A 24,712-nucleotide genomic window follows, 5' to 3' on the forward strand; every position below is an offset into this window, starting at 1 on the left:
CCACAGCCTGTCAGATGCTTGGAGAGCCTTTAAGATGAAAGGTGCTGTATGAATAAAACTAAAACTACTGAACCTAAAGAGACCATCTTGCAGCAGGCAAAAACTGGGACACTGTTCTAGATGTTGCGCAGACCTCAGGAGCCGGTAGTGCACTCCTGGCCCTGGTGAGTCTTGCTGCCTTAGTCAGGTGCTATGCAGGCAGAGCTGATGCTGCTCCTGGTTCACAAAGCTCCCAGACTGAATCCAATACAGTGTGTTCACACAGCACCACGTACCACTGTGCTGCACCCTCTCAGCAGGTGCAGCAGGACACTAATCTGGGATCAGTTTGTCAAATTTGAGACAAAAGTCCTCTTCAGGGAAGCTACAAAAGTTAGGATGGTTCTGGAAAAGGTGGCCACTTTAACTGAGACCAGCCGGGTGCTAGTGCTCTGTGAGACAAAAAAAAATCCTTGCCAACTCACCCTCTCCTGTGCCCCCTCCCTGCTCTCTTGGGCTCTTCCTTGGTGGCTTTCACTAGTAATGCGTGCTTGTCTTCTCTTCTCTCCGTTTTGGACACCACGCATCCCACTGCCCTGCTTGGCCCTCCCTATCCTCCCGGCCGTGCTCTCCAGCCCCACTCGTGTCATAGCTCCCACTGGCTGGCTGTGCCAGGTGCAGACTAACAGGGGCAGCACCGCCGTGGGAATCTCACCTTCTCGGCTTCTGTTTTGCAGAGCGCGGGAGTCTTGTTCCGGGTCCGGGTCGCCGGAGGCTCTGTGGCATGCAGCTACCTCTCCCCCCAGGACAGCAGGCCTCTCTACCACCCAGCTATCGACAGGTAAGAGCCTGCCCAGCCCACGGCAGGCACTTGGGTGGGGGGCAGTGGTTGACCAAGCAGGCAGGAATGCTGTTGGTGGTTCAGGCACCCTTGCTCTCCTCCCGTGTGGGTTGTGCTTCCTGCTGCCGGTGGCTGAGCTGCTCGCTTCATAAGGATCGTGTGATGGGGCGCACTGCTGCTGCTGCCCCCGTGAGGAGGAAACCAGGGGGCTGAGGGGGCAAAGCTGGAGACCAGGGCTGGCTTTAGCTCTGTGTGAAAACACGCAGGATACCCTTGAGCTCCCTCCCCACCTACGATCAGGCATTTCCTCCCAAATGAAGCAGCAGGGCCCCTGTGGTGGTGATGCTACTGCCCTGTGTTTCTTTGAGAGCGATCACGGCGTGCCTTCCTGTCAGACAGTGGCCCATCCAGTGCTTACTGCCTGGGAGACCGAGCCCCCTTGCCGTGCCCTGGACTTCACGCGCCACTACCTTGCTTCCTCTTACTCTGAGCTGTAAATATTTCTCCACCCTTGCTGGCTCTCTGCAGCTCTGTCAGGAGCCCAATTGTTCTGCTGTTGACGTGGTTGCCATGGGCACCTTTTGTGGCTGGCGGCAGCTCATTAGCTCATCCAGCAAGCTGAGCATCCCTCCTAGCTGGCTGAGGTCTCAGGTGTGGGACCCTGCAATGGAAGATTGCTCTCCTGGGAGCTGGAAATGAGATGGGATTCGTTTTCCAGGCAGTGACTTGGCAGATAGGGGTGGGATCCAGTGGTAGCCATTCCAGGTGACAGGGCTTGTGAGGAGACCCAGTAGTAAATTAGGAGCCTGCGACTGAAATAGTGGAGGCGCAGTGCATGGGTGGTTAATACACCGAGCCCAGGAGCAGGAGACACAGAGGCCATTCCTGGCCACTCTCCCTTGGTGACCTCAGCTTCCTGATACTGCCCCATATTTGTGGTGCATGGTTAGGTGCACAGATGAGCATGCCATATCGATGATATGCTTTAGAGCCAGTGTTTGCAAGCTGCTTACATGTGCCCTGCTGAGTTGGGCCACCGGTCAGCTTTACTGTTTCCAGTCACTTCCCAGCTCCCAGGGGCTCAGCCCCTTAGTGGGTCAGATTGCCAAGTGCTCAGGACCTGCCAGACTACTTCAAAGAGCTCAGCTCCCACTTAGCCATTGACACAAATGGCCAGATTTCCAGAAGTGCCCTGAGCGTTGAGCTGTGTTGAGTGTGGCCTAAAGTGTTCCTGGGTGAGCTGCTACGTATTGAGTTTGCCTCAGACCTGGCTTTTTATTTCCCCAAGCCCTGCTTTTAATTCCACTGAAGCCCAAACTCAGGGCAGCGTCTCTTTAGCAAGCAGGGACGCTTGGATCAGACCCACTGTGCTACCCTACTTCCCAGCAACAGGGATGCCTCCTACAGCTATATTCTGTTCTGGTGAGCTGGTTTCTCCTATCTCCTTCCTCTCTGCAAGAAGCCTGGGGATGGAGGTAACCCTTAGACGGGAATCTCGTGAAATCACTTGCCACCTGGAAGTGCCTTGCTGCCTGAAGCGTGCACTGAATCAATTGCACAGCTCTTATTGATGTTCCCTAGTAAAGTGCAGTGTTACTGTCCTACATCCAGCTGCTAATTAGACAGGGAGGATTTGCTGCTGCCTCTTGTATCTGTCTCGCTCTGCCTGTAATATACCATGCCGGGCATCACGGCCTTGGCAAGGGGAAGTCAGGCGGGTGGCAGGAGCCGCACTGCCCTGGGAGTCTTCCCAGCTCCTTCACTCCAGCGTGGTTTCTCATTTCTTCTAGGCAATTACTTCCTTGTTCCAGGTGAATGCTTATGCTTGGCCTGGCGGGCACAATGGCCAGCCAGGCTGTGTGGGCCCAGCAGGGGTACCTTTTGCAGCTTCTGTAGCAAGCGCAAAGTGGGAATGACACTGGCAGCTGATTTCTTCCTCTAGTCAGTGTTGGGAAGTAGGCAGCTACAGTTTGCCGGGGCACAGAAGTTAGTGCTACTACTGGATTGGTTAAAGCCTCTGTGTAATGTCGTGTGGTCCAGTCATGTTAATACCCTCTTATACCCCAGCTGTGCAAGCATACAGTGGGCCTTACTTTTTAATTCCCCCGGCTGGTGCCTCCTGCTATAGGCACAGTGAGCTCATCATGCCAATTCCCTTGCACCTGCACACTTGTGCTGTGCTCCCATACCGCCTACTCCTGTGGCCCAGCAGTACATCCATGAAGGGCCCATGAATTATGAACATCTCTCTGCTCCTCGCTCAAATTCTGTTCAGAGATAATGTTAGTTCAGATAACATCTCCTGTGAAGCGGAGAGCAGATTGGGCCGTCATCTAGCAGTAGTGTTTGCTAATCACATGGTAGGTGGTTGTGGGACCGGAATGACACAGTTGCTAATATCCCAGCTGGTGGATTTGTTGGCTTGCTGCAGGGAAGGTGGAGCCATGCTCGTCAGATCAAGGGAAAGGGAGAAGGGTGGGGGAGCCACAGGGGGAAAGAGGCAAGAATCCAGATGATGCAAAGCCCACGACTACTGCAAAGGCCCCAGCCCTAGCCATGAAACAACTTGCTGGTGCATTGCCACTTGGGGCTGGTCACCGCTGTTGCACGTGGTTGGTACCAGACCCCACGTCTTGGTCACTGCACAGGTGCACGGGGGGGACACTCTGCCCCAAAGCAGAGGTGAAGGCTCTGTTTCACAGGAAAGGTGAAGTGACTTGGCAAGAGTCCTGTAGGGAATTTGTGGCACAGCCAGAAAATGGTCACTAACCTGAGGCAGGAGGCCAGCTTTTCCCTCTGCATAGGCCACTGGCTTCCTTCTTTGGCTCCCTGAAGCCAGTTACACCCTCCAGGCCAGGGCTGAGGTTGACCTCTCCTGAATGAGGCCATGGAAGCTGCCAAACCCCCTGGGCATTCAATGAGGCTGAGGTGTGATGGCAGCATGTGAACTGGTGGCGTCAGAGAGTGGTGTAGTGGGAGGAGGTTTCCATCTCCGCAGGGATATCACAGAGCCTTGAATTGTGCCCCAGAATCTGCAGCAGGCAGTAGGTGCAAAGGTAGGCCCTGTGTCCTTTTCCCTGTGGGCACAAACCACAGGCTGCATTTCCCTTTGCCATGTCGAATATCCAACCTGCCCTCCCAGGGGCTGCAGGGCCGATTTGGGTATTGGGGCTGAGGGAGGGAGCTTTGCAGCTAGCTCCCAGCATGGAGGAAGCCAGCAGGGGAGATGCACCTGCACCGTCTCTAGGAGGAGACTGGCACCCGCTGGACTTTCTGGGAATTACATCCAGGTTCTCATTTCTAAATCTGATCTCTTGCAATCTGACCAAGTCCTCTGCCCCCATTCACTGCCTCGATTTTGCATTGCTAGTGCACAAGACTCCTCTGCATCTCCATCCCTTCCAAGGACACGTGTAAGGCTGCATTCCTTCCCTTGCTAAGTGCTAACAGAGACAAGGACCTTTGTGTTGTATCTTTTATTGGGCCAGTTGCATAAAATTGGGATAAAATTAGACAAAATTTTGAACATGAGGCATTCTTCTCCAGGTCTGAGGGAAAAGAGGCACCAGATGATTAGAAATAGTTCTGCAGGGCTGTGAAATTGAAGGAGAGAGAAATCCCCAAGGGTAGCAGACAAACAATTAACAGAAGAAAAGAAGCTTCATTACTGGGAGATCAAGACCTATCAAAAGAGAAGAGGATCATTATCCCCTGTAGTGTGAAGGAAGAACTATGCCATAAAGTCAGTGCCACCGTTTACTTCCTGGTTCTTAGTATCCAGCCACCTTACGAATTTTTGTTTCCAAGCTTCCGTTTTAAAAGTGTTTTGTAAATTCCCCTTGAGCACGGAGATAACGAGGTCAGAAAGGGAGTGGTGGTTCTGTGAAAAATGTGCTCCTCCGAGGGAAAGTACAAAACGCCTTTTGTAGACAAGCCTACGGACATCGTTTTGTAAATCTAATGGGTACAAAAAATCACGAACTAAATATAGACATTGGATGTATGGCACATTATAACCATCTGCATTTTACCAACTGCAGTGTATCACCAGTTCAACATTCCCCTTCTCCCTCCCCACCTACCCGTCTCACATCTGTTGTCTCCCATGGCCTCTGATCCTCACTGCCACACATTTGCATTTTCACATCTACTTCTTGCATATTGGCTTCTATCCACAGCAGACTCTTCCTCTGCCTGAAGAAGGGTATTTGTGCCCGAAAGCTAGCAAACAACAATTTTCCCAACTATTCAGTTGGTCTAATAAAAGATACGCAGGGTTGTTGGTTGTAGCTGTGTTGGTCTAAGGGCACAGGCAGACACAGTTCTTTGGGTAGATGTGATATCTTTTGTTAGACCAGGTAAATAGTGGGGAAAAGTTCTTTGCAAGCTTTTGGGCACAAACACCCTTCTTCAGGCATGGGAGACCATGTAGTTGGTCTAATAAAAGATATCACATCTATCTGAAGAACTTAGCCTGCCCAATAAAAGAAATCACATTTACCCAAAGAACCATGTCTGCCTATGTGCTCCTATAGGTATTTGTGTCTCTATTCTTTATTTTTTTTCTGGGAAAGTTCATTCTGGTACATAGTTGCTCTCTAGTTTCACCCACATAGTTACCGTGAGAGCATGTGGTGCATTGGATCAGATATATCACATTTGGGATAGACATGTGTATGCGACTGGCTCAAGTCCTGCCCCAGATCCATGAATTCTGACGGGTTCGTTGTGAGGGGGGAAGGAGGAGCTGATTGTTGGGACAGTAGAGATGTGTTGACAGATTTTGCTTCTGTTGTTAAGGCAAGGCTGTATCGCATTTAATGTCTGTTGAACAGAGGGGAGTTGCTTCTTATGATGAATTGGGCAAGGCCAAGGGATTGTTTGAAGTGGTGAATCAGAATCCACGCCTGGGAGGGCACCCTACAAAACACCGTATACCCGGTCCACAAAACCAGCAATCATCCCAAGCCCCTTAGTTCCATAGTGGTAGGCCAGCATAGGTCACAGGGAAGTGGGAGGCATGGCTGTTGGATATCCCTTGTTGCTCTGGAGCTGAGGAAACTGCAGGGCCCGACTCAGTGGTGAAAGGCAGCTCCCCGGACTGCCCCCCTACAAGGGATCTGCTGGCAGGTCCTTGCGTTGTACTGCAGGACCCGGTGCTGGGCCAGCAGGAAAGGGATACATCAGAGAACCTGGGGCCAGCAGAGAATGGGCTGCCTGCAGGGAGCAGCCTCAGTTTCCCTGCCACGTGACCCCACCGGCACCAAGTTAAAGAGAGGGAGGTGAGCATGGGTCTTGCACTCACCAGAGTGGTCAGGGCTTTCAGGCCTTCACCTCCACTTCCCTCTGATGTATTAACGAGCCTATTTCTAAGGGTTTCCTGGTCTCTATGGAGGGTTCATCCCAAGCTGGCAATGACTGTAACCCCTTGAATTCTTGTGCTTTCCTTTTGGACCAGGCTAGAGGTGCTGGTTTCCTACGTCATGGGCCAGAAACCCTGAACAAAATATCTCTTATCACATGTGCTAACTGGCTGTCCTTGTCCTAGCAGAGCACTGCAGTTCAGCGGCCCCGGTGGCCCTCCCCATGTGAAGCTGGTGGTGGAGTGGGATGTGAACACCAAAGAACGGTAAGTGCCCAGCATCCTGCTGCCAGCCTCCAACAGAGCATGGGGTCAGCTGAGGCAGAGCCTCCACTTCAGGCTCACCCAGGCACGTGCGGGGGTCTGAGTGGCAGCATTGCCTCATCTGGAGGTAGACCAGCCACTGCCCCTCACACCAGGGCTTCGACTCCACAGTCCCCTTGGAACAGCAGAGGGTCTCCTGTGAGCACACCCTACCCAGGGGCTGCTCTCTCTGCCGGCCAGGACCAGCTCACTGGCCTCTTGGGATGCTTTGACCTTGCTATTGCTAACTAAGAGGTGGGTCGAATCCAAATCACCTCACTCTGGGGAACCTCCCACGGATGCCAAGGAAGGGGAAAAAGACTGGGACAATTAAGATCTGTCCCAGTGGGAATCCTGCCTGAGTGAAAACATCCAGTTTAGGCAGAACTAGTAAGGTTTGTGGCCTGGACCAGGGGCCCCCCTTCTCCATCCTGCTCCTGACACTGGGTGGCTCCATGACTTTGTGTCTCTGCTGCCTTGGATGGAGGATCATCCTCAGGCCCGTGTGACATCTCTGCACCCAGCTGGGAGGCAGAAAGACTGACAGCCACCGTCTGTCCTTCAGCTGCACTGGCATCCAGGGGCTAAAGCAATTACTTCTGCACCAGTCATTGGGCCTAGTACAAAGTCATCACAGCAGGCTGCCGTCCCAGAGTAGTGCCTACAGCTGGAGGTGATTCACACACCTGGCCTTCATTTGGACAAGCCACTTGGTGGCAGGAAGACCCCCTGTGCAGTTACTGAAGCCCGCAGGCATGGCCACTCGGTCAGGAAGCATGTCAGTCAGGTCCTCTCCAGGGGAATAAAGTCCATAGCCCCAAACTGCTTCCACTATGGCAGCCTCCAAAGAGGCCAGTGACTGAATTAAGGAATTTTAAGCTAGTAGGGTCACACTGCTCCTTGATTCGCCTGGTGGACAGTAGGGGTACCGAAAGGAGCAGTTGCACAACCCCATTCCTCAGTATTAAGTTGAATGTTAAAAAACCCAACCTAGGCTTATTTGGAAGCTGAATTACTGCTCTTCCTGTTGGTTTTAGCTGGGAGCAAAGGATGAATCTAATTGCAGCAGCAGGAGAACTGCTGCCTAAGTGATTTTTAACAACACTATTATTAAATACAAACAAAGGGGAAGTGTCCCGTAGTGTGTGACAGATTGGTGAGCTCTGTGCTTCACATCAGTGGCCGGCTGCCAGCAATGGGACACGCCTGTGCTTTGGGAGGGCAGGACAGCGGTGGAGCAGTCAGAAGTTTACTTGGAACGAGGGAGACTTGATCATCGGCTCGCGACTTCCAGGCAGCCGCCTTCTTCCAGGACTACCCCAGGACACTGGCCAGTTGAGGGCTGCCTGTGGGTCTTCTCCATCCGTAATGGTTGGAGTTAGTGTTTTCAAGAGTGGCTAGTGATTTGAGGGCACCCAACCTGTGACACCCAGAACAGTTTGATTTCTACAGGGAAACCCCCAGCATTTTCTCAAAATCTCAGCCCTTTAAGGTATCTCAGTCTGGCCCCTCAGAATCACTGCTGAACACTTTGGCCTGGGCACCTAACTGCAGTCACCTGCATTGGACAGTGTGGGCCACAGCTTCATCAAAAGGGTCCCTCAACAAGGCAGGCAGATTTGCTCTACAAGGCAGGCAGATTTGCTCTACTTCATGCAGTATTTGTTCAACTGGGCAAACTCCTTGCCCAAGGGTACAGAGACAGATGCCACAGAATGGCCTGGGAAAGACCTGGGGAATTTCCTGACTGTATCATCCACACAGTCTTAAGCACTGAGGCAAAGGCAGGGCTAAGAACCACAGATAGTTTCAGCAGGCTGGCTGTGACCCCCTCTGTCCCATTGCAGACTGTTTGGCAGTATCCAGGAGGAGGTGGTCCAGGATGCTGAGAGTGTACGGATGCAGCAGCAGGTCCACCAGCAGCAACACAGCTGCACCCTGGATGAGTGCTTCCAGCTCTATACCAAGGAGGAGCAGGTATGCGTGTGTTCAGGGCCAGCGGAGTCAACTCTGCACTCTGGGCCTTGAGTCATCCCACGCTCTGGACTGCCTGGGGCACATTATGCTGGGCAGGTGGAGATGGACACCAGCCTGAGCATGGTGTGCCAGAACCCAGCTCTGGGCTTTGTCACCAGGCTCACAAGGGGAGACATTTACTGGGCCGCCCAGGGCTTCCTGTGCTTTGGTCCTCATGCCTGTGACTGCAGGGAGGCCATGCTGAGAGCTCAGGCAGGATAGATAGCTAGACAGAAAATCCCAGTTTGTGGTTTTAGGTGTCCAGCCCAAGCTGGAAGAGGTGGGGTGAAGGGAAGGGAGACCCTCCCTAGCCCCCATCCAAGAGAAAAAGTTTTCTCCTCTTATTAATTAAAGCAGGCAGACATACTGGGGCTCTGCTCCCTCCCCACCCAGTCCCAGGCTGCAGGCCCATGGCAGAGAATTGGGCTGAAGGCAGAGGAATATTGCAGGGCACTGTTCATGGGTGGGGAGGGAGGAGAGCAGGAGGGGCAGGACAGTGTGCCCAGAATATGTGCTGATTTCCACACTGTTGAGCCAAGCTGGCAGTGAGGGGCTCTGCCAGCACCCTGCTAGAAAGAGGTGGCACCCTGGAGTGGGAGGTAGTCTGCACCCAAGGGTGTCCATGGCAGGAAGAGCATGCCTAATGCTACCTCCCCAGGGCACTGGATATGGTATTGGAGTGGCACCAGATCCCTCCCAAGGAGCATATGTTAGGATGGGGCAACATGGCATGGGCAGAGGCCCAGGGCTTCATCAAACAGCTCTGCCAGGGCAGATGGGGAGTAGGGGGCAGGTGGTATCTTGGCCTGTTGGAAGGGGGACATCTAGCTATTTTTGTACTTTGAGCAGTGGCAGGGGAGGGGAACCACAGGCAGAGTCCCCTGTCAGCCTTACTTCCCACCCCAAAGGGAGATGCCTCTGCTGCAATGCTACAGGGTTAACCCTCTCACATCCCCTGCCAAACTATCTGCAGAACACGGCTGTGAGAACCTTATTTTGGCAGTGGTTGTGGGAGAGGTAACCCAGAAGCTGTTGACCGCAGAGCAGGGGGAGGAGGAGTGAGGCTGACTCCTGTGGTCTGTGCATAGTGAGCCCGTGGCAAGCAGACCCCTGCCACTCTTCCAGTGCCACCTCCCTCCCAAGAAAGCACCCAGGCTCATGTTAGTTGCCCACCCCTAGTTCCACTACAGCCTGGTGTGCTGAGCCAGTACAAACCATCTGGAGCCACAAAATACAGAGGCCTCTCAAGGCCCTAAGACCCAGTGCAGTGCAAATCAACAAGGCTGCAACAGTGCCAGGAAGAGAAAATCCCATTCAGCTAACAGAATGACTGGGCGTTCCTCTTGGGCAGCCCTCCCCTGTGCAGCCCAGCCCATGGCACTTGAAAGTGTAGTTCCCATTGTCTCAGAGCCTCCTCACTGCCCAGCAAAGCCCAAAGCTGGCTGCACTGGCCGGCTGCAGTGTCTGGGATCAGCATGACAGGTTCGTCAGTCCAGGTGTTGCTGGTGTTTCAGTTGGAGCATCTGGGGGCTGAGTCTTGGCCACTCTCCACTGGCATAAGGCCCTTGTATCCAACAACGCTGCTCTCCCACTCTAGCACTGGAATGCATTCCCAGACTATCCTGCCCAGACCAAGTCTCTTAAATGCTCCATGACCTTGCCTAGGTGGCATGTGATTTGTGGGTCAGTGGACCAAGAGTCAGACTCACTGAGCCTCTGATAAGACTCGGCTTCTGTCTCTGTGCTGCGCCCTCTTCTCCTGTTTATGGATTTATGCTAAGCAGCCACCATCATGGCCCAGGAGACCACTGTGCCAGGCAGACACACAACCGAGAGCTCCAAGGAGCTTACAGTGAGACAGCAGGTGGACAGACAGGCAGACAGACGGGGGCACAAGGAGAAGCTACTGGTCAATGTGATGAGCTGCGTTCTCAGCTCGAGCTGTGGACCTCAAGGAGGTCCCAGGCCATCTTCCCCATGCCAGGCACAGGAACTGGCAAGGAAAAGCTCCTCACTGCCTGCCATCACCTGCTTAGCCATTGTAGAGGGCAGGCCTGGTCCACAACCCCTTAGGAAATGGGAGGCCCCTAGCCCTGTGTGAGGGCAGAGAGGGGAGGGAAGTATGAGAAGATAGAAATGTTTTGCAAAGGAAGATTGTATTTGCAATCCCTGGGTTATGCCCAGAGCACCATCATGGGGGCGATTCAACCCCAGAGCAGAATATACCATGTGGCTTGGCTGGTGGGAGGGCATGGCACTGACTTCTGCTGGAAGGGATGGGCACTGCTCAGCTGTGTGCCACAGGCTCTGCATGGCCAGCAGGGGTCCTCCTTGAGACCAGGCCAACCAGGGGAGGGAAGCTTTGCTGCTGCTCTCACCAGCAAGTTCCCAGCAGCCATGACTCACAACACCATGGCAGGTGTCAGCCCTGCCCACCCCCCACCCCCCATTCTTGATGACAGAGCTGATGCCATGCTGACTGGACACCCCCTGCACAAGCCAGCACTTGGCATGACTGGGCCACATTTGGCTTGCCATCGCTGTCACATGGCTTCCTGTCTCCCCAGCTGGCCCCGGACGATGCCTGGCGCTGTCCCCACTGCCAGGTACTGCAACAGGGCATGGTGAAGCTGAGCCTGTGGACACTTCCTGACATCCTCATCATCCACCTCAAGCGGTTTCGCCAGGTGGGCGAGAGGCGGCACAAGCTCTCCACGCTGGTCCAGTTCCCACTCTGTGGCCTTGACATGGCCCCCCACGTGGCCAAGAGGAGCCAAACTGGGCAGCACGTGCTAGGCCAGTGGGCAGCCTGGAAGCAACCGCCGTACCTTCCTGAGAGCTGCCAGCTGGACTACCTCTACGACTTGTATGCTGTCTGCAATCACCACGGCAGCATGCAGGGCGGGCACTATACCGGTGAGTGTGCCCTGGCAGTGTGCAGGGCGGGCATTATACTGCTGAGTATGCCCTGGCAATGTGCAGGGCGGGCACTATACTGCTGAGTGTGTCCTGGCAAAATTCCCTCTAGGCCTTGCTAGCTAGCCCCCAGCTCCGTAGCCTGCTGCTTCACCCAGATACTGAAAGGGTGGGGGGATTCCCATGGGCTGAGCTGGCCAAACAGCCTGGGTCTAGTTTGATGAAACTCAAACTCAGCTGAGAGCTGTTTGCCTAGGCCATTTCTCCCCACAATGTCCCCATTTCTTCTCTAAGGTCCCCAGTCCTTTCCTGACCCTGAGCTATGTTGTCTGTCCACAGCCTACTGCCGCAACTCAGTGGATGGCCGCTGGTACAGCTATGATGACAGCACAGTGGAGTCAGTCCAGGAGGATGAGGTCAGCACCCGGAGTGCCTACATCCTCTTCTACCAGAGGCGGAACGCCATCCCCAGCTGGTCGGCCAGCAGCTCCGTGAGAGGTGGGCACAGCACCTTGCCTCAGGCATGGGCGGGCTCCAGCCAGACTCCCCTGGGCTGCTGGGGGCCCAGGCCAGGCCCTGCAGGCTTTCCAGGGTCACCCAAAACCATCTCCAAGCAAGAATAAGCCCCTCTCTGTTTTAGGGGCCTCCGTCTGCCAAGGGATCACCGTCACTCAGCTGAGTCCCAATTGATTTCTGTGGGGCTCATCCCCTGAGCAAGCACCTCAGGGTGTACGATCAAGCCTTTTGTGAGCTCTGCTTCCCTAGTGGTGTCACATTCTCCAGGACCGTAAGTTATATCAGTTTGTACCAGCAGGCCCAACCTTCCTCTCCCCTCTGCTTTTGACCCTGCACCCTATCTGTGTTTGGGAAAGCTGCCTTGGTGCCTGCTTGAACAGATGCAAATGAGGGGCCCAGGGCTGAGTCCACCCTGGGTTCAGAGAAACCATCAGCATCACTGAGTGGTAGCATGATGAGGGAGGGAAGGAAAGGGGAGGGGTTGCCTATGTGTGATGCTAACCGTCAAAAAGTGTACACACATGCAGACACAGTGAACTCACACCTGCAGACACAGTGGTAGCAAATGGACACACATGCATCACATGCAAACACTAGTACAAAGCATGCACATGTGACCATGTGTGAACAGATGCACACAGTGCATGCAGGCATATATGAGGTGTGACATAGCAGCTGGTCTCCTGGGGCAGCAATGACATGCGGCTGCTGGTGCTATTAGCATGGACATATAGCTGTGGTGATAGCTGTTATTTTTCCACTCCCACTTAAATGCCCTTCTGGTCACCCTGCCCTGTACATACCTACCCAGGGCTTCACTCCACCCCCACCTCCCTGGAGTGGTGGAATCTCTTTTGACAATAGCTGCATTTGCTCTGACAGCAGGAAGCTGGTATCCTCCCAAAGCGAGCCCCTTGTAGCAGGATAACTGTAGCGCTGAAATGAGGTGCTGGCCTGTTTGTGCTGCCACCCCATGGCATGCGTGTATAGAATCACCAATGCATGCTCTAATTTGCTATTTATTACTATCACTCTTGTCAGTGGCTGCTGATTTTATGTGATTTGTTTTTTGGATGCCTGAGATGAGACACTAACAGCCTTATTCTCAGGGGAGCTGTGTGCATTGTTTGGTGGCTCAATCAAGAAGTCAAAGAGCCTGAGTCCAAAAACTGGGACAGTTTAGTGAAAGTAATGGCAACAGACACCTGTCTGCCAGGGAGAGCTGCTTCAGGCTGCCACAGCTGGTGCACAAACTGCAAAAGTCACTCTCCCCCGAGGTACCTTCCAAAACCCTTCACAAGGAGGGTGGTAAAGCACTGGAACAGGCTACCCAAAGAGGTTGTGGGATCTCCTTCCTCAAAGGTTGTTGAGACCCAGCTAGACAGAGCCTTGGCTGGGATAATATAGGTGCTGCTTTGAGAACGGGGTTGGACTAGATGACCTCTTGAGATCCCTTCAGAGTCTAATTTTCTATGATTTTATGATTCTAACAGGCAAATATAACAATTTGCAGAGCTCTAACAGCTATCCCCACCATGAGCATCTGCTGCCTCACTTGGCAGCATTTGCAGTTGCAAGTGACAAAGAAGTGCTGGGTACCTCAGTGTGAAACCCCAGAGCCAAAGCAGCCAGTCTCCAGGGCCTTTTGCAGATGTTAGAGCTCCGTAACCCTGGGCTTTGATGTAGAGGGGTAATGTTCCCTTCCACTCCCCTCCCCCCCACAACCTGGCAGAGCCCGTGTTTGAGACCTGTTCAGTTGACATGGTACCTGTGCCCTTCAGTGGCACATGCATCTGATGAAGTGAACTTGGGCTTACGAAAGCTTGTGCTCTCTATATGTAACATGTTTAGCGAGTCTGTAAAGGTGCATCTCTACCCTGCCTTCTGACTGGCTTCAGACTAACACAGCTAACTACCTCCCTCTGCACATGTTCCTAGTTAAAGGGAACAGCAGCATTATCACCTGCTAGCCTGGGGTTTGCTCCTGTTCAACAGAGCTTCCCTCTCCATGGAGTAGTGTCCTCTCTGCACCTGTCTGAGCACCAGTTCACAGGCTGGATAGATGAGCTTACTCCGTATGCAGAGGAGACCTGCAAAGAAAAATAAAACAGGGGCCTGTGGAACTATCTCCCCCACCATACCGGGCCCCTCTGTAATGTATAGTGGCTTCTCCCTGGTGGCTGGGTCCTCACCATGGGACCTCAGACTGCCTGATGGTGCCAAGCCCAAACATGACAGAGAGGGCATGGGAGTGTTTGCAGCAGCCTGGGCACATTCTCTGCTGCATGGAGTCTAGGAGATTTGGCCTCTTCTTCCCCAACCTTTGTACTAGCTGCAGCACCTCATAGCCTTTCATGCTCTGGTGACATGGCTCTGGCCTGTTGTCTGGGTTTCTCTTGCAGGCTCCACCAGCTCCTCTCTGTCTGACCATTGGATCACAAGACTCAGCGGAAGCAGTAAGAGGGAGAGCCTGGTGTCCCGCAGCTCCATGACCTGCCCCTCCTTTCTCAAGCCCCCCGACTCACCTGTCTTCCTGAACGCCACAGTCAGCCAGGAGAAGGGTGAGGCTCTTTTGTGTCAGTGTGCCCAACACCTGTCCCTGAACAGCCAGCCCCGGGGGCAGCGGGTGTGACACAGAGCAGGATAGGGCCTTCTGTCCATATTGTATTGGAGACCAGCTCTTGGTGCCACAGGAGCCAGGTGGCACTGGGCTTCCTGGTATTAAAGAAGAGGCTTGGGGATGAGCAATATATAATTAGCAGGGAATGGCAGATGCCAGACTGGTTCCTGAGCACACAAGACAGAGCCCTGGAGCTGCCCCTAGGCTCTGACTGACATAGAGCCTGTCTGCTAGGCACCATGGACTGAGGAGTTCAGGAGTCATCCTCAAGCCCCCGAACTGGTCAAAACTGAATCCTCCTGAGCTCTGTTTATTCATATCTTGGTGCTGGGGCCATTGAGGCCCACGTTTTCTAGTGTATCTTCCAACCACAAAGGTTGGAAGGTAACAGTGTTTTTAAATGCAATCTTGCAATTCTCCCTTCGGTCCCAGGACCTGGGGCTTTAAGACAAGCACCAAATATCACAGATGTTACAACAGAGTTAGTGAGTTGGCCACGGCCTGGATGCAGGGTGCCCAAATCTGCAGAACTGAGATGTTAAGGGAACCTTCACACTTTGGGCCTCTCAGTGTTGCTAACCTGGCATACATAAAATTAACCTCTATGGTGCCATTTTTCACCTTCCCTACAAGGCTATCCCACCCAGTGGGACTGGATCCATGGTATTCTCTGGCTTTTCTTCCACATCACTGACATCATCTCTCCTCCCCACATGGCTGCCTCCACTGACCACAGGAGTGCCAGGCCAAGAGTAAGGGCAGCCAGGGAGCAGCTGCCATGCTTAGCTGGTATGTCCAGTTGACCAGGCCTTCTGTGATGCTCCACATGCCAGCTGCTAGTCCAGTGTACCAGTACATCTAGTCAAGGGTGCATCCCTTGTGTAGGTGGATGGAGCATGGGACTAGCAGAGAGGATGCCCAGGACTGATTCCTCACCTGGTACGACAGACCTACTGGGCTTGTGACCTCTGACGACACCCCCCTTGTTCTAGTAGTATCTGTAGATCATGGGGCAGCTCATACGCAGTGAGAGACAGGCCCTGCCACAAAGAGTTCATACTCTAGAGAGACCAGGCAGACAAAGATGGGAAGGGATGCCGAGGCAAGCAGTGATTTGCCCCAGGTTACTCAGCAATGCTGATAGGAGCTATCCCCCCCACACACCCAACTGGAACAGGCCTCCCCTATTCCTTCCTGTGGAATCGTGGCTCTGGCCTGACCCTGGGGAGCTGTTGGTGGTTTCATGTTATCTAACCTATTTGTGTCCCTCTTCCAGGAGGCTTTGAGTCAAGACCCTTGGTGCGAGGCATTCAGGGACGGAGTGTCAGTATGAAAGTATCACCTACCAAGCCCAAACTGGGCACCACCAAACCAATGCCCCTTCGCTGGTCCTTTGCATCCAAGGACAGGCTGCAGGGTGTGTCTGGGGAGCTGGTGGAGTACCTGGAGTCTGGGCGCCGGCCCAGGTACACTAATGAGTCTATCATCCCACTCATGACGGGCACTGCTGGGGAAGAGAATGGGCCTTTGCTAGCTAATTCTAGGCTAACCGCTGCAGGGGCTGTGAAGGACCAAGAGGGTTGTGGGTCAGGAAGGGCTAGTGGGAGTTTACAGAGCAACACAGCAGGGCCAGCTGAGAACCACAGCAAACCCCCCTTGCCCCCAGAGAAGATCAGCACCTTGAAGAGAGCGAGCAAACCAAAGGAGGACACAGGCCAGCCACACAGGACACCCAAGAAGCTAGAGTTGCCTCTCAATGTGGCACCACCGAGGAAAGTTGAGGAGCCAAAGAGCAACGGAAGCAAAGCAAACTCGAACGGAGCCACGTGTGTCAACAACAGCGTGTCCCTCCCCTACGGCTCCCTGAAGGGGAGGAACATGGACAACGACCAAAGAACCCCTGCCAAGGCTGGGGAGCATGGCCGGGAGAGAGAACCCGAGGCCGAGAGGCAGCAGGAAGGGAAGTTCACAATCTTCAGGGCTGGTTTCCTAAAGAAGGACACCAAGAGGCCCAGCGAGGTGGAGCGGTGCTGCACTTCGGAGACGGCCATGGGTTCCTCCAGGACATCGCTCGCCAATGGCACCCTTGGTGTCATCAGCGAAAGCAGGGTCAGCGGCACACTGGGCCGCCGCAGCCAGGAGGGCCTATCCAATGGCAGGATCAGCCGCTCCGAGCTGGATATCAAGCGCTCCCAGAGCTCGGTCAGCATCCACAGCAAGGCCGACTGGCCCCTGCGGAGATCATCCTCCCTCTGCAAGAATGGTAGCACTGCTCACCAGCACAGCCGCAGTGCACCAGTGGAAAAGGTGGCCTGTGGCACCTTACAGAGGGTCAGATACCACACAGCCTCCTTGGGCAGGAAGAAACCAGTGCCTGAGTCCAGCTTCTAGACCATAGCTGAGGAAAGGTGGAGAACTCACACCGCTGCTGCTATGAGCCGGGGGCTACTGTGATTGGAGGAAGGGAACAGAACAAACTTGGTGAGAGTCTACACAGGAGAAGGTGACTTTGCTAGCTGCCGAGGCCAGACTCAAAACCACATCAATCAGATCTCTGGGCTTCCAGGTCCTTTTGGGAGCTGCGTTCTTCTCTTCTCCGTCCTGTAGAGCTGTGAAGGGACCTGAATCCCCTCACACCACCCGACGCCTGGTCTCACTCGAGTGCCACTGTGCTGTCTGGACATGTCAAGTGGTGCTCCTGTACAATCCATGCCTTAATAGGGTGGAGCACAAAGCAGAGACAGGAGGATTAGTGGGAGGGGGAAAACCAGGGGAGGGAGAGCCAGTTTTGAGCAAGAGGGAGAGTATTTATTCTATACGGAGACAGAGTTTTATTGAAGCAGATTCAAAGACACTTTTGGTTTTCTAAAGGCAACTATTTTGGTACTGAGGGGTGGGTGGGGACAGCACTGGGGGGCCATTTCAACACGGAGGTCTATGCAATAATCAATTCTTCTACTGATCTTTTGTACACGGGTGTCCTGTTGTCCACAGATGTTAGAGTTTTGCAGATCTTTCTATTAAATACATGTCAAATGAGCACAAGGCATGGTGTTTGACTGAGTTGCTCCTGGGACACCAGCAGATGGGAGGAGATTGGGGAGGGTGATGCCACATGTGTGTAATGGTTGGCTGCAGCACTTAAGAGCCATGGTTTTTTCCACTAGATCCCTGGTAAAACCACAGAGGTCAATTCTCCAGCATTGCGCAGCCTGGTGAGTCACTGACGCCAGCACTTTGTATCGGTCCCCAATCCAAAATGAGCAAGGGAAGGTTCTGCTCTGCCCTGCAGGCATTTCCACCCTCCTGGCACTCATCTAAACAACAGTGTGAGCTGTACCGGGGAATTGGATCATTGGGACTTCCCAGCCTATGCCTAAGCACCACTGGCACAGATCTCTCCTTCGCTGCACCTGTTCAAGGGAAGGCTCAATAAAACCTAGTTAGCCTGAGAGAGTAAGGCCTGCAGAGTTAGCCCCAAGACAGCTTTCTGGAGACAAGTCCCTTAGCCCTTGATTACAAAGGGAGGAGTGAGCAGTGAGACCTGACGTCACTGACTGCAGCTTTCAGAACCAGGCAGTCTGTGACATGGAGAAGAGCCCAGTACTCTGTAGGTAGCTCCACTCACTCCAGCTGCAAGGGTGGGAGTCTTCCGTAGGCCTCACTGCTGCCCAGACCCTGGCTGCCCACCTTAATGCCAGCCCCAGGGCATGGCAGTTTTGCTCAAGTGCGAACTGTGATTCATAGATTCATAGCTTGCCAGGGGCTGGAAAGGACCTTGCAGATCATCGAGTCGCTCTAAGCAGGAAGACAACTAGGGTCAGGTGACCCCAGCAAGGTGACTGTCCAGTCTCCTCTTGAAAACCTCCAGGGTAGGTGACTGTACCATCCCTGGAGGGAGTTTATTCCACAGTCTGGTCAACCTGACTGTGAAGGAGTTTTTTCTGGTATTAAGCCGAAACGGCCTTCCAGGAGTTTGTATACACTGGTCCTGGTCTTCCTCGGGGGTGCCCTAGTGAACAGTTGTTCACCAAGCTCCTGATGCACTCCTCTGATACAGCGGTAAGCTGCTATCAAGTCCCCTCTCAACCTGCTCTTCTTTAAGCTAAAGAGGCCCAGGTCCCTCAGCCTTTTCTCGTATGGCTTGCCTTGCAAGTCTCCGATTATATGGGTGGCTCTTTTCTGGACCCTCTCAAGTTTTTCCACATCCTTATTGAAGCGCAGCACCCAGAACTGGACACAGTACTCCAACTGCAGTCTCACCAGGGCTGAGTACAGTGGGAGCATCACTTCCTTAGTTTTACACGAGATGCATAGGTGGATGCATGCCAGCATGTTGTTTGCCCTGCTGACCACCATGTTGTACTGACGTTTCATATTCATGCGATGGTGGATCATTACCCCTAGGTCCCTTTCAGCCATGGTGCAAGTCAAGCTGTCACCACTGAGCCTACATGTATGTTGAAGGTTTTTTGGCCCCAGATGAAGCACCTTACACTTCATCTGGTACCTGTGTCAGAGGGCACTGTGTTTTGCTGCAGAGCAGAGGACATGGAAGGTACCCAGACACAACCAGGCTCCCAAGACAGGCAAGTGCACTGCTGTAAGCAGACTGCAGATTTCAGGAGTCTCTATTATTAGTTACCTGTTCATGATCGGTATTGCTGGTGAGGAGGACAGACCTTCTCTAACTAAGCCTAAGCCTAAGCCAATCCCTGCAATGGCTATGAAGGACCAAGAGGCAGGATAGTCTGAAAGAGTTCATGGGAGTTTACAAGACAGCAGAGTGGGGCCTGTTGAGAGCAGATGTATGGTGCTGTGGGAACAACCTGACCACCATGACTGCATGTGTGTGTATGTGTGACTGTGCCTTTGAGCTCAGGGAGTGATGGGAGAGCCAGGCTGCAAAGTGCTTCTACTTTGCAATTGAGAGACAGCTGGTGCAAGCCACACCAAAGGCCCTATGGGACATGCAACAAGCAGCTTCCTCATCATCGAGGCTGTTTCAAATGCTGCTCATTCCCCAGTTTGCAGGCAGCGTGTGCCTGTGCTGTTAAGCTTGTTTTTCAGAGGAGGGAGCCTTCAGCCCGTCTGCTCTGCTTGAGGGTCAGGTTCTGGCTGTGCAAGCGTGGTGGACCTGTCAAGGTGAAATGTAGCGCAGAACGTGAGGGCCTTGACCATGGGGCCCATGGGTCCTACAGAGTCAAAGGCACCTCAGGGTTACAGCGCACAAAGTGCAGTGCAGTTGGAAGCCTTGCAGTGGGGAAAGGACTAGGCAAGGAAATGTGTATTTGACTGGTGAAACAATTGAAGTTGCAAGCCCTCAGTGCTCACTGGGAGCAAGCCCACTGCCTCTACCTTGGGGGATGACACATTGGCCCTGAAGGGCTAAATGCTGAGTGCCTGGGCCTGGGGGGAACAGATGCAGTTGGAGAGGCCAGGATGATCCAGAGAATGTTTTTGGTGCTATGACAAAGTATTGTCCAGGTGGGGAAACTGAGGTAGCTGCTTACTACAGAGAACAAAGATTACACCAAGGGAGTTCCTTGTCTCCTGATCCACTGCCTGTCCCCACCCTGCTGCTAACCCTGACGGCACAAGGAAGCAAGAGCGGAGCCACCTCACAGAAGGACCTGCATTGGAAACTTCTGCTCGTCATTATTAAGGATGAGCAAAATGTGGCTCCGAGCAGGCCAGGTCACAGGCCTTACCCATAGATGTACAGGAAATGGTCACATCTTCAGAGAGCTCTGCTGCCTGGAGCTGGAGGATAGCGCTACTGCTGGCAGGGCCTGGCCTAGAGGATGTTGGCCATGTCAGTGAAGACTTTTTGGGTAGGGGGTGGGGCTTCAGGTAGGGAGGGGCTAATATTTAGATTTGGGTCAAAGAGGATAACTGTGCAGTGTCTCCTAAAGCCAGACAGACTCCGGCCTGATCCCCTCTGTGAGCATGTCCTCTAGCCAGATCCCCTTAGCAGATCACCTTTTGCTCCCAGCTCTCACCAGCTTCCTCCTAGGCCTTATGATCTGTCCTGCCCTAGAAGAGGGCAACCGTCAAGAGTTCATAGACTGTGACTCGGTCTGTGATTTAGCTGTGGCTGGATCCTTAGCTGCTTTGAAGATTAGGACCAAGGCCTTAAACTGACATCAGAAGCTGACGGGAGCCACTGCAGGCACATGAGCACAGGGCAGGAGAGTTGACCTCCTGCTTGTAACCATTTGTAAGGCACAAGGCTCTTCAAACTTGCTGGAAACTCCAATAGCTGGGCAAAGCCATGTCTCTAAAGCCAGGCCTTTTCTCCTCTAAAGCCAGGAACAAAGTCCTCATTGGGCTTAGATCCTGGAGTGGTCTTAGCACCCAGTCTCCTAGTCACTCACTGCCTGGCTCTTCGTTACTCAAACAAGGCTTTGAAAACATGTGTCTTTAAAAGCAGAAACCCGGGATGCTTCTAGCTGTCAGTTACTGCTCCCACGAGCCATCTCAGAGGGAAGCAGAGGAGGCAGGCATAATTTCACTACCATTGCTTGACTACTCTTATCGCCATGCCAGCAGGGATGGGCATTTTGAAGCCAGCCTGCAATCCCACCCCCAGAACTGGAGTCTTTCAGAGTTTAATGTTCCTGTATCGGTCTCATGGAGCCCAGAGTGTCCCAGGAAGCGCAGTGTATGCAGGGAAATCTTGCTCCACCAGAGATTTGTTCTTCCCAGGCTGCCCTGTATTTGCCCCAGGTCCTTGAAGGGGCAGGTGGTGATGTGCTCCTTAGTTCATTCCAGAGCCCAGCTCCATCCTCAATTAGCTCTCCAATCATGAGTCACCCTGGCACTAACTGACCGCTGACTGCGGAAAGCGAGCACTCTGGAGGCCAGTGCATCCTGCTTTCACCAGGTTTTGGATGAGGCCCACTGCCAGAGTCGCTGTGACCTGAATGCACCTGCAAGCAGCAAGCTATGTCCCGGCAACAGAGCCCTAACAGATGCATCTGCCGGCAGAGCTGTGCTCACACCCTCTGTGCTGGAGAGGGCGGTCCCCGAGCAGAGCTCCGCACGAGCCTTGTGTTAGATGCAGTCACTAGGCAACAGTAGCAGGCTACAGCCATGACATCCAGGACAAAACGCGCCCTGAGCTTCCAGTACGAGCTGGAGGACTTTGCTTTCGAGGCCAGAGTCTCTGTCTATGGGCTGGAGCAGGACAAGCAGAGGGAAATCAGAAAGGTGTGTGTGCATGGCCAGGGGTGGGAATAATTCAGTGCTCAGGGCTTGGGTCTGACCCAGGAGTTTCCTCTGCCTCAAGTCAGCCCTCACTTTCCCCAGCAACTCTGCATTTCACTCCCACACCTTTACTTGGCCCTGTAACGAGGAGAGATTTATGTTTTTTGTTTTAAAGCCAGAGAGAGAAAGAGAGTGAAGGTGAAATGCAGATCACCCTGGGGTTTGGGATAGTGTGACCTCTTGGCACATGTATGTGCACATGCCTGTGTGTGTACATGTACAATAGCCAGGGGAGACCTGAAGGGATATGTAACTCCTCCTTGACCAATAGCTCATGCAAGCATATCCCATGATGCTCTGGCAGGGTAATGCCAGGCTCTATAGAGGCACCTGCTCCCTGCAGTCTTACTCCCACTGTTCACCTGGCCCCTCCAGGCAGAGGTGAATACAGGTAACCAGCCCAATGCAAGTCAATGGGCTTCTCTCTAGAGGCTCCGAAATATTTGCCTTGCTTGGGGAGAGGACACAAAGTGACAGAGTGAACAGAATCATGCGGGATGATAAGAGACGTACCAGGAAGTAACATTCATGACACTCCTTTCCCCCACTGTGTTAAACTAGTCCCACTTTTGGTTTCTATGTACAGTGAAAAATGTTGCACTTTTGATTCCACTTTTGATTCCAGCCTAAGCACTGGGGGAGAAAGAGAGAGGGCACACGTGCATACGTGGTGCAAGCGTGTGTGCATGGGGATCCTTCCCTCCATTGTTGCCCTACCACCTGTTCCTCTGTGTCACCTTGGCTCTGGCTTGGTCTGGAAGTGGCTGGGTACAGAGCTCTGTACAGGGTGGGGGGAGTCAATGGTTGCGCTACTTTTCCTGCCTTGTCTACCTGTGTAGAAGCGCATTTAAAGAAGAGACGTTCTGAGCAGCTCAAAAGGCAGAGGACTCCCTGAACATGCACCCCCAAGATGCTGTGAGCAAAGGAGGCAGGGCCAGCACTCAAATCACAGGGGCTCTGTCCTGGTGAAAACAAGGGAACTCACAGAGTTTGAAGGCTGAGCTGCTTGCTGCTTCACTGAGCCAGGGCAAGCCATGCAGAGTTTTCCTCTCTCTACCAAGGACCCCCTCCCAGTGTAGCAGGTGCTGTGTTCAGTGTAATGAAACACCTCAAAGATATAAAGCCCTGGCTGACAGGCTCAAGGTTCGCAAGGGCCTAGTGTCTCATCTTTACTGAGCACAATCAGGTCTGAATGACCCCAAAAGCTTCAGACCCTCTCACAGCATGGGGTATGTGCAGCCTTGCTTCACAGCAAAAGAGCACAGTTGCAAATGTGGAACAAGTTATTCACCAGCAATTCCTATTTCTGTTGATTGTGGCAAACTGGAAATGTGGGCCTTGCTGCTCTGTGGCAGTGGATGGGAAGGAGCTCTTTCGTCTGTTCAGATGGGGCTGTTGATGCTTCAGGGCCTAGAACAGGGCTGGCCAACTTCCAAGCAGCTGTGGGCTGCATGTCCCATCAGTCACAGCAGTCAGAGCCACAGACCCCCCTGACCACACATGGGCCCCCTTCCCCACTGTGCCAAGGGCACACCTGTACCGTGTATGTGTGCAGACACCCCAGACAGCCTTGGTTCCCTTGCTGCAGGCTCCGCTGCACCATGATATGCAGGTGCCCAAGGCAGCACCACGCTGCCCCTCTCAGCCCCCTGGGGAAGGGACAGGATGTGGAAGCTGGAGGAGGGAGAGGGAGCCCAGGGGCCCCAGCTGCTGCTGTAGCTGAAGCCATGGGGAGAGCAGCAGCTGGGTGTGAGCTCTGGGGATAGAGGAGCTGCAAATCAACCCTACGCATCTGGGGGCCACATGCCGCCCATGGGCTGCCAGGTGGACAGTCCTGGTTTAGACATTTCAAGATTAGCTTATATTTGTAGACAACATGCATTAGATTTGTGGTCATTGTTGCTAATGGAAATGGTCATGATTCAGACTGCAAATTGCAGTGACACACTGTGAGAATATATAAACATGTTGCTGGGACTGAGTATTGCGGGGGAGGGAATGAAAGAGAAGCCAACAATGCAAAGCCAAGCCAAGTTCTTTTAAGATTTTTGTAAAAAGAATAAATTCACTGCTAACCGATACATCAGAAGCTTTTACCGTGAAATTTCTTACAACCGAAGAATCATGAATCACTGTTCCTGTCTCTGAAAATACACTTAATGAAGTGGGGTGCTTCTCTTCTGATTGGGCTGCATGAAGAGAACAGAACAAAAATGCTGTGAGAAAAAAATTTATGGACGTGGCTGTGCCTTTGAGAGCGAAAACCCTGATGCAGCTGCAGTTACTCACAGAACATGGAGGAAGCTGCAGAAGAGGAAACCCCTGAGCCATGATGCTCTGACAGAGCCTCCAAAATGGCCAGGAATCATTGACGGTTTGCCTTGGTTTTGTGAATGCCAGGTGAGTGTAAATTGTGTAGATTTGCCTTTGGAGAGTAATAGAAGAAGATGCATAAATTGCGGTCGGCATCTCTATTCCACCTGAGCTGCCAAGAGGCAAACAAAAAATGCAAGAATCATGGGGCCAGAGGGAAAGCAAGTAAGGTGCCACCGGCTCTGTAAGGCGGTGGTGAGTGCAGTCCCCAGGAGGGAGCAAAGGCTTCAGTTCTGACCCCTGCTTCAAGGCTTGGCTCCAGAGGCCCACCGTCAGCAGCTGTCATGAAGCCAGACTGGAGACATACAGAAGGGAGTCTGCCTGAGGGGATTCAAACTGCCCCCTCCCAGACCAGTGCAGTAACCCCCAGACTGGAGGTGTTTCAGGAGAGATCTTCACCCCTCCTTTTGGAGCTCTTTTTTATTGCGTGTATAAAGTCTTGGGTAGAAGCAAAGCTTCCCTCGCTGCCTCCGCTTTAGTCCCTATCCTACTGCTTGGAGCACTCACCCGACATACA

The 24,712-nt window shown here is 53.1% G+C and overlaps 1 protein-coding gene across 1 annotated transcript in view; it reads left to right on the forward strand.

The window, feature by feature from the left end:
* USP43 (ubiquitin specific peptidase 43) overlaps nt 1–17,588 on the forward strand; it is a 195,554-nt gene extending 177,966 nt beyond the window's left edge. The window contains exons 9-15 of the mRNA XM_090061053.1: nt 717–820; nt 6,372–6,449; nt 8,333–8,462; nt 11,069–11,417; nt 11,757–11,915; nt 14,336–14,494; nt 15,830–17,588. Of these exons, the coding sequence (XP_089917179.1) occupies nt 717–820; nt 6,372–6,449; nt 8,333–8,462; nt 11,069–11,417; nt 11,757–11,915; nt 14,336–14,494; nt 15,830–16,944 (2,094 nt within the window). The 3' untranslated portion in view covers nt 16,945–17,588. The remainder of the gene's footprint in view (nt 1–716; nt 821–6,371; nt 6,450–8,332; nt 8,463–11,068; nt 11,418–11,756; nt 11,916–14,335; nt 14,495–15,829) is intronic.
* Nucleotides 17,589–24,712: the final 7,124 nt, after the last annotated feature.

This window comes from Crocodylus siamensis, chromosome 8 (genome assembly GCF_052110815.1).
Source record: "Crocodylus siamensis isolate JL-2025a chromosome 8, ASM5211081v1, whole genome shotgun sequence".
In the NCBI taxonomy this organism is placed as follows: domain Eukaryota; kingdom Metazoa; phylum Chordata; order Crocodylia; family Crocodylidae; genus Crocodylus; species Crocodylus siamensis.